This window comes from Vollenhovia emeryi, unplaced genomic scaffold, assembly GCF_000949405.1.
Source record: "Vollenhovia emeryi isolate VEMERY1.0 unplaced genomic scaffold, V.emery_V1.0 DF939216.1, whole genome shotgun sequence".
NCBI lineage: Eukaryota > Metazoa > Arthropoda > Insecta > Hymenoptera > Formicidae > Vollenhovia > Vollenhovia emeryi.
In genome coordinates, this window is record NW_011967150.1 from 398,548 (window position 1) to 407,397 (window position 8,850).

The 8,850-nt window shown below is 46.5% G+C and overlaps 2 protein-coding genes across 5 annotated transcripts in view; one reads left to right on the plus strand and one right to left on the minus strand.

The window, feature by feature from the left end:
- Window positions 1-230: 230 nt before the first annotated feature.
- LOC105560940 (E3 ubiquitin-protein ligase RNF123-like) lies at window positions 231-7,667 on the plus strand. Of its 4 annotated transcripts, none has more exons than XM_012010471.1 (10): window positions 231-355; window positions 1,874-2,199; window positions 2,507-3,490; window positions 3,745-3,881; window positions 3,981-4,084; window positions 4,466-5,682; window positions 5,819-6,147; window positions 6,210-6,375; window positions 6,450-6,596; window positions 6,939-7,667. In XM_012010471.1, the coding sequence occupies exons 1-10, from the start codon at window positions 288-290 to the stop codon at window positions 7,256-7,258; spliced, it is 3,798 nt and encodes a 1,265-aa protein (XP_011865861.1). In that variant the 5' UTR covers window positions 231-287; the 3' UTR covers window positions 7,259-7,667. The 4 variants fall into 4 exon arrangements, with proteins under 4 accessions (XP_011865861.1, XP_011865862.1, XP_011865863.1 ...); XM_012010470.1 differs by lacking the exon at window positions 231-355 and adding an exon at window positions 1,103-1,317; XM_012010472.1 differs by lacking the exons at window positions 231-355; window positions 6,450-6,596; window positions 6,939-7,667 and adding an exon at window positions 1,098-1,317 and having other exon boundaries at window positions 6,233-6,362.
- Window positions 7,460-8,850, minus strand: part of LOC105560939 (putative sodium-coupled neutral amino acid transporter 7) — a 5,106-nt gene continuing 3,715 nt past the window's right edge. Inside the window, exon 5 of the mRNA XM_012010469.1 lies at window positions 7,460-8,556. Coding sequence (XP_011865859.1) covers window positions 7,903-8,556 — 654 coding nt within the window. The 3' untranslated portion in view covers window positions 7,460-7,902. The remainder of the gene's footprint in view (window positions 8,557-8,850) is intronic.

An 8,850-nucleotide genomic window follows, 5' to 3' on the forward strand; every position in this document is an offset into this window, starting at 1 on the left:
TTACAAACTTAGTTTCAGTGATGCCATATTGTTCTTTCATTTGGCCGGAATAGCAAGCTGCTTTCGATCTGTACACGTAAGCCATTTAATTTGTATATTACACAAATGTTTCCGCGAACTGACAGTTTTTAAGTTTGAAAGGTGCAAAAGTGCAGAATCACTCCAGCATCCCCTTAATACTCGAGGAAGAAGAAGAAAAAAACAGGCTTCAAGAGGAAGAATTTTTAATTTAGCGTGCATGATATTTTGTTCATATATTAGTTTATCGACAATCAAGTTACTTAAGAATGAACGTCTCGTACCAAAGGAAGCTTTGCCAAGACCGGGCATTTATTTCACGCTCTTCTCTCAACAGGTAAGAGCTAATATATCTTTCCTACGGTAATCTCACTTCTCTATCAATACCAAGAAAGATAATGAATCCGGAAAACAATGTTCCATATAAATACAGTGTACAAGTCCTAAAAGTTCGAAAGCAGTTGAACGTCTCGTAAACAAACGATGGATTTTAGGAAAAATGTTTCGTACCAAAGTTGTAAAATTTTTAATGACTAGGACAACGCAAGCGCGCGTGACAACTTCTCTTACAAACAACTTCTTTTATTCACAGCGTCTTTGACATTTATAGGGACTCAACGTTAACAGTAATAATTCCAAAGTCTCGTTCGGCCGCTCTTTTAGTCGCTAACTTTACGACTTCGGGGCATCTTTCACTGGCGCCCCTTTTTCGAGATCGTTCGCTCGGCACTGCAATCCGCTGCGGCACGGCGCGCGCGATCGGCTGATGCATCAGCTGATATCCCTCCCCCTCCTCGCCGTGAAGGCCAGGCCACAGCGGCGCGCTGCGCTCCGCTCCGGTTCACCCCGCTCTCCCCCCCCGTAATCCTCGTCAATAACGAGAAGTTGCCGGTGGTGGGTATCAGTGGTTATCAGCGGGTACTCGCGTATTTCGTCGTCGTGCATGCTCGTGCGCTGACATGGCGACGTCGGCGGACGCGCTCGCATGAGCTCGAGACCGCCGCGAGGGCCGTCGTCTATCGATTATATCCCGTCGCCGTTCGCCGCTGCCGCGCGGACCAGGGACTCGCTCGCGAGGGGGTCGCCGCCGCACGCTCGCGGGGGGGCCGGCGATGCCGCGTCGCGGCGCGGATTAACCTGCCCGACGCACCTGCCCCGCTCGACGTAAATCCCCGGGTGAACGAGAGCGGCGATGGACGCGGACGAGATTCTGTGCAGGATCTTCGGCGCGAGCCCCGTCACCGCCGAGCGCGGCGCCGCCGCTGGTAAGCCTAAGGACGAGCATCTCGAGCAATCCAGGTAGGAATTCGGAGATCCTTGTTGTCCGGAGGAGAGTCTGGTCCCTCCTCTTTCGGTTAAATTGCGTCTCGCTGTTTTCCTCATTCTCGTGTAAGCCTGCTTTAAAGACTCCTCTCCCGTTTCGCCTTACGCCAAATTGGGAGACGCGCAACGGCGTAACTGAAAAGAGCTGACGCGAGTGCGTCAAAATCGTGTAGAACACGATGTAAATATCTTTACGGCCCGGTCTACAGCGAGTTGTTGGTCGAAACTATATGTCGATCCTTTTTCTTTGTGGGTGGGAGAGAAAAGACTGGCATGTATTATAGTTTTGACGTCTGACCAACAACTCATTGTAGACATTATATTCTTCCGTTTACGCCCTTAAAATTTCTAACTATAATAAAGCAACGTCTTCTGTTACCCAGTTAGCCAGCTGATTTGTCGTCATTGTGACATTAAACGCCGGCAAAGATGCTAGTTTGCAGGCATTTGCGAGGTCAAAAGTGATGGCTAGCGACATCAGCTACCTATGCGGACGGTTATTTCAATTGCCAAGGCGAATATTCTGTTTCAGATCGTGCCAGAGTTTGACTTGGGTGAACGAGCACATCAGAAAGTCCCTGTTGAATCTCTACATCGACACATGGAACTCTGAGGACAATAGAGAGGGTCGCATAGGTCCCCATTACGTTAGGTTCGACGTATCTATGCACCGCGGCCTCTGCATCGTCTCCCCTGACAGACTAAGTGTCAATTCGCAGAGCAGCTTTAGCACGATGCGAGCTAATACGGGAGTGTTTAAGGGAAAGTGGATGTACGAGGTCCAGCTCGGGTCCAAAGGGGTGATGCAAGTGGGATGGGGCACGGCTCAATGTAAATTTAATCAGCAGTACGGCGTCGGTACGTTGAAACGTTGCCGCAAAAGCCGACGGTTTTGCGTCACATTTTTGCGATATTTTCCAACGAATGTCATCTTACTGGCACTCGTGTAGATTACTTTAGTTTGGCGAAAATTTAACTAAGAACTTAACTGAGATACCAACAAACAAATTCCACACTCGCGATTGAAATCTTGTTAGAAAATAGTCACCCGCTTTCTCTAGTCATTGCCGATGAGAAAAAAGACTACGACTCAATCTTTTCGTACGGCTCGCATTAGCCTTCCCTACCGTTCGTCGGTTTTCAACTAAGATTCTACCTTCTCCAGGGGACACGCCAAATTCGTACGCTTATGACGGAAATCGCGTGCGAAAGTGGAACGTGAGTACTCACAAGTACGGCGAAGCCTGGTTAACGGGAGACATCATCGGCTGCGCGCTGGACGTGGACGACGGCACGATAGATTTCTACAGGAACGGTAGGAGTCTGGGCAGGGCGTTCGAGAATATACCGACGGGCGCCGGGGTCGCGTACTTCCCCACCGTCAGCTTGGCCTTCACCGAGAACCTGACGGCGAATTTTGGCTCCACGCCGTTTAGATACCCCGCGGAGGACTATGAGCCTCTGCAAGCGCCTCCGTTGGCTCAGGTTCGCCAAGCCATGCTTCTCTTTCAGTGGCTATCGCAGGTGATCGAACTGCTGGAATACTCCAAGAACGTTGACAGGCAGAACGTTCTGCTGGAGGATAAGACAATGAGCGCCCAGGCGTTTCTCATGTGCCTAGCGAGATCCATCCTGAAACACGTTGGCCCGCTGCTCACCGTTCCTTACGTCACCGAGACAGTTTTCGTGCCGTTCATGCAAACGCTCTACAGTCTGAGCGCCGACGACTCCACGACGAGATCCGCTTACTCGAATAATCGCGACACGCGGTCGATCGTCTGTCTGGATTTGCTGTGGACGTTCCTGGAGGAGCACGAGATCAAGATGTGCTTGGAGAGCACGGTGCTCCATCTACTTTCCGCCTTCCGACACGTTTCCCTGTTACTCGAGTACCCGGATCAGTGCAAGAGCCTGACGCTGCTGACCAAGATCTGTCAGCACACCGTTACGCGGCAGTACTTTCTGCAACATCTGTTATTCGATCGCGTGCGCTTCGCCAACTTTGTGCACGTGAAACCGCTCGACGAGGGCGGCTTGACGGACGTGGTGGAGAAGGTCTGGTGGGAGACGAATCCCTTGGACCCGTCGATCGAGACCAACAAGACCAGTTACCTGTACGCCTGCGAACGCATCAAGACTGCCATATCCGGTATGACTAAATGCTTGTAACTTTCAAGGCATTTTACAATCGTCAATTACAATTGTTTACATAGTTTTATTAATGAATTAGCCAGTCGTGGTCGACGAAATTACTTATTTATTTGATAATGGCAACATAGACGAAATTTAAAAGATATTTGCTTTATTTTATGTTAAGGACACTAAGTAAAAGAAAACGTTGTTTAATTTATCTCAGTATTTTATCTGCAAAATAGTAATGTTAGACTTTGTGTTTTTTTGTAGAGGTAGAGGCATTGCAAGTCAAGTTACTAGTCACTTTGTTAGATAATACCGATGGCACAGCCAAGAGACCGACGTCGAGGGCGATCTTTTTGAAAAAGTTCAAACGTTTCGTTCAAGAGAACCTAATATCCAGTCGCGTAAGTATACTATGCGTGCAGTAATAAATACGGAGACTACGCGCGATTATTATCGAGCCTTCAGTCAACAAACCTGCAGACACTTTACCAATTCTGCAGACACCCCTGCCGATCACATTATGTTGCTTTCACCGACTTCTGGTCGCATTCAGAATTTTATGGGACACTGAAATTGGGACAAGCCCCGTCTATATACCCTGCAGGTGATAAAGGCATTGCCGAGAATTATCAGACACACACTTGCGAGAGGAATCGACTCTCTAGTAACGTAGAAACCTTCAATTCCATTCAATGTATTGTTTTCTCTCACATGAAGCTTGTATACATATATTTAAACGTATTACTAAAATAATATCGAAACGCTTGAACGCTTGCATCGCTACTTTCATTTATCGTGTTTCAACGAGCGCATTTGTACATTGGTATGTATCTGAGGACTTAAAGTTTCCTCTTCTTTTTTTTTACTTCTTTCTTCCGAATACATAAGCACCCGCTTCGTATATCATTATTATCATAATTCGCAAATATTATTGAGCGACGTTTAATTTACGTAATAGCATTTCCTTATAAATTGGAATGGGCAGGGCGTTCTACGATGCATCGATCAATTACTCTGGAATCGACAGACTTGGTGGCGTAATAACCCACTTAAACAAGACATTCAGGAACGAATTGCTACGCCTCCTAGGTCCGGATCATGAGGTAATCGTTGCTATGGAACAGCAACAGCAGCAGCAACAGCAGCAGCGTACTGCAACGGCGACAAATGAAGCGTCAAGTAATACTTATGCCGCTGCCTTAGTCGGCGCGGCCGTGAGACCACTAGTCGAGTTGCCCGTGGCCATACCCGCGGCCGTTTATCCTCGCTTAATTAACATCAACCCGCCGGCGGCATCGGCAAGCCAAGGTAGTTCTATGATACTGGAGAGATTTGGATTTTTTTCGCATACTAGAGAAGATAGGACTCCAATACGTCACGGTCCTGCAGATCCAGCGATCTCGTTGATGGAATTATTAGACGGTATTATCTTGTTCTACCATGTAGCAGCGAAAAAGCAGCTGGCCAAGGTGGCTGGTCTGCGCGACAGTATGTCCGCGTATATTAGCGCGATCGCCGACACCAAGGCGAGGCTCGAGCACATCGAGCGGGAGACAATCCCGGGGAAAGATCCCGATGCGGATGCGATACAGAAGGAACTGCTCCGCACGACGGACATATTTAGTAAGAAACTGTCCGAGCAGGCGAGGCACATGGCGTGGATCAGGGCCGCCGTGTACTCGGAGGAGAAGCAGGCACATCTCGCCTGGCTGCTCAAGGTGGTCACGCTGACCCTGCAGACCGCCAGCCAGCAGGGCAATATGTTCAGCTTCGTGCCCGATTTCTATCTGGAGACGCTGTCCGATCTGAGCGTGAGTTTGCGCGCCCACATGCACCCCACCGCGCTGATCGAGAAGATCCCGGATTACCGCACGATGCTGTGCAACGTCGCCGAGTTCTTGTGCGACCACTTTCTCGATCCGCGCATAGTACACGCCAATTCTAAGGACGTGCTGATACTCGCGCTCGCCGGCTTCGTGTCGAATCCACTGATGCTGGAGGCGTTGGAGAATGTGCCGCGCGAGAGCAGGATAAAAATCGTCACGAGTCTGTTGAAACCGTACGAGAACAGAGCGTGGGCGCAGTCCAATTGGGTCCTGCTCAGATTTTGGCAGGGTAACGGCTTCGCCTTCCGCTACGAGAAGAGCCCACACCTTTCTAAGATCGGCACGAAACAACAGGAGTCCGTCTATCAGCTCATAAGTATGTCATCCTCTTTTTAACGTAAAACATTCTTTCTTATCAAATCTATGTTATTAAAGTGTGACAAGTTCTTTGGACGACGTTTGACAAATGTCTTTTCTTTGACGGTACCTTTAGGATCTGTTAATCGTTTCAGAATCTTGTCCATCGGCGATATATCAAGCACACGTGAGGGACGTGTTGATGGGCAATCCGCAGGTGACCACGCCATTCCTGAATTCGCTCTTGAATCAATTAAATTGGGCATTCTCCGAGTTTATCGGTATGGTACAAGAGATTCATAACGTGTCGTCCAGGCCGGAGCGAGTGTTTATTGAGTCGAGACAATTGAAAATCTGCGCCACCTGCTTCGACCTAGCTATCTCGCTGCTCCGGGTGTTAGAGATGATTTCCACGGTGGCTCGGGACGTTTTCAACGATCCCACGCAGTCTTCCAGCGAAATTTTACTGGCCAGATTGTGTCAAGTGAGTGAGAATGTTATTTCGCGATCGATCCTTCGAATTGTACAATCGTGTCGTGATTTCAGTTACTTTGTCAAGTGTTGAACAGGATGAGCTCGCAAACAAACTGTTTTCAACACGTGATGCTACTTGAAATACCGGATTTAGAATCTATAGATCACTTTCCTATATTGGCTGCCGTTATTGGTATTCTGTTGGCTCTTCTCGAGAAGGAGATGACAGATTTCGCAGGTGAATTACAAGACTTGCGAGAAAATTATTTGCACGGGAAATGAGCCTCTGATAACTATGTTGTTTCTTATCAGCAAAATCAACGATTGAAGTGCCCAAAATTACACGGAGTTTATTGACAGAACCGAGCTTCCAGATTAGTTCTCTGCATTTTGTTTTGGGTGAAACAAAATTGAAAAATACCAAGACGAAAAATGTAAAACCGTTCTCGCTGTTGAACTGTAAGTATCTTTTAAGTTATATCTGATTTTTTTAAGTTTGCCCTTTTATGGGAACTCCTTTCAACCGTTGGGTTATAGCGGCGTGATATCTCTAAAAATTCCTTGAAATTCATGCTTAATCTTGATTAAACACTGAATCCAACACTAGGCGCTTAAACTCCTTCAATAAATTTTCGAAATTTCCCTTAACGGGAAAATATACGGGACGAGGGCCAGAATTAAACTGAGGACCATTACTAACCACTCGTGTTAACATAGAGCTACACGTCATCCCAATTATACCTGATTGATAGTATTTTATATACATATGTATATACACATTTTATTTTTTGTTTTTTGCAGATCAAGAAGATGTGACGACGGAAGAAATTAACCGAGTAAGGCAGATGATAACGTATCTTGACACTTGTCACGTGCTCTTACCCGATAGCAAATTGATAAGTGATGATGAGAACGCTTGTACAATTTGCTACGCGTTTCCAATCACTGCTATATTTAAGCCGTGCAATCATCAAACGTGTCGCACTTGCATAGATCGCCATCTGCTCAATACCAGGGAATGTTTCTTCTGTAAAACGACCATAGACAAAGTTGAGGATCTAAGCGGGAACACGTTGCACGATTTTACTAGCGAATTCCCAATTTCGAGAGCGACTTCTTGATCCAGTGACAAATTGTTTCGCAAATTGCATATATTGTATTAAAAGATTTATTGAATTCCCACGATATGCGTCAAGCATCGAGTCCCGATAAAACTGCCGCATATAATTTTAATTGTACAATATAAAGAATTCTTCTATTATGGAGGGAGGGAGAGAGAGAGTGAGAGGAAAAACTAGAATAAATTGAGAGTAACAAAGAGGTAGTATGTATAAAGTATCACAAAGTTCTTTTTTTATTTACATTCACAAGTACACTATACTTATATGTATATTATTGAGCACATCTGAACAATGGAAGAGATTCAAAATACAAAAAAATCAGCTTCACGCAGTTTCGCGCGCAAATGAGTTAATCGGTAAAACTTACTAATTAAAATTGTATATATATATATATATATATATATACACACATATATCAGTCTTTTTCTTATGCTTTAACTATGTCTTTCCACCTTTACGTGACGTTAACGAAAAGTAAAGGTAAATCATGGCCGATTTGCAAACCAGCTTTCCCAGTCTCGTTCGAATTAAGCAAATGAGCTGCTCTCTACAGCATGGCACACCATCAATAAGCCATTGTCAGTGATAAAAAAAATCTCCGAAATCACGCAATGTCTAACGTCTATCTCGAGTGACTGCTGTTATCATACGCACAGACTCTCTCTGAACTGTCTGAAGCCGGTGACCAACGGCGGTTTGACCGGCGTCTTCTGTAGATCCTGAAGAGCCTCCATAAACACAACGCCGCACACGAAGGCTCCGAGCGCGGTCAGGAAGATCGCGAAGACGACCAACAGGCGGTTCTTATTAAAGTATAGCTCCGGGTCGCTAAGGAACACGCTCTGCATGAGGCAGATGCCTGGCAGCATAAAAATGAACATTGCGGACAGCGAGCCCATCAAGTTGATGACCGGTGAGATATCCGGCACCAGAATGGCAATGATCAGCGACAAGGCGAACCAGATTAACGTAACGATCACGCGGACGCCAATTCGGTCGAGGCTCACGTCGAAGATGCCGAGAAGCGCGTCCCGGCCGCAGTACAGCACAATGGGATAAGTGGTGAAATTCTTGACCGCGATTGCGATTATCGCCACTGTCACCATGGCGCTCTTATCGGTGTAGCCTTGCAGGATATCACTCGGGACTTTGCCGCTGCCGAACGTGGCGTATCCGAAATAACCGATTACGCTGTACGTGCCGTAGCAGATCAGCATGCTGATGACGGCGCATAGAGTGAACTTGCACAGATTACGTTCCTTCATACAGGCATAAGTCGGTATCGCCGTCATGTGACACTGTAAAATATGCGCATCTATAATCACCTGTGTCGATCTGGCTCGTATAATTGATGCGAGAATGACAGAGATCGCATGAAAATTATTGCCATACAGTACCAGCCCAGCGTTAGCGCTGGTCTACAGTACGTGGAGTAAGGAGTAAGGGAGAGCCCCAACTTCTAGCTTTTGGTGTAAGGAAGCTGAAATATGGGCATAATTTTTGAAATATTTGTAACACTGATTGATGGCATTTTGATTCACCGAGAGTAAGCCTAAGAGCTGAAGTAGGAGTAAGAAATAAAATGGATTTAT

Excerpts from the sequence above, each read along its gene's own strand:
- LOC105560940 (XM_012010470.1), top strand. The coding sequence starts at position 1,211 with ATGGACGCGGACGAGATTCTGTGCAGGATCTTCGGCGCGAGCCCCGTC. Across the intron at positions 1,318-1,873 it reads GAGCATCTCGAGCAATCCAG|ATCGTGCCAGAGTTTGACTT; the intron begins GTAGGAATTCGG and ends ATTCTGTTTCAG. Across the intron at positions 6,597-6,938 it reads ACCGTTCTCGCTGTTGAACT|ATCAAGAAGATGTGACGACG; the intron begins GTAAGTATCTTT and ends TGTTTTTTGCAG.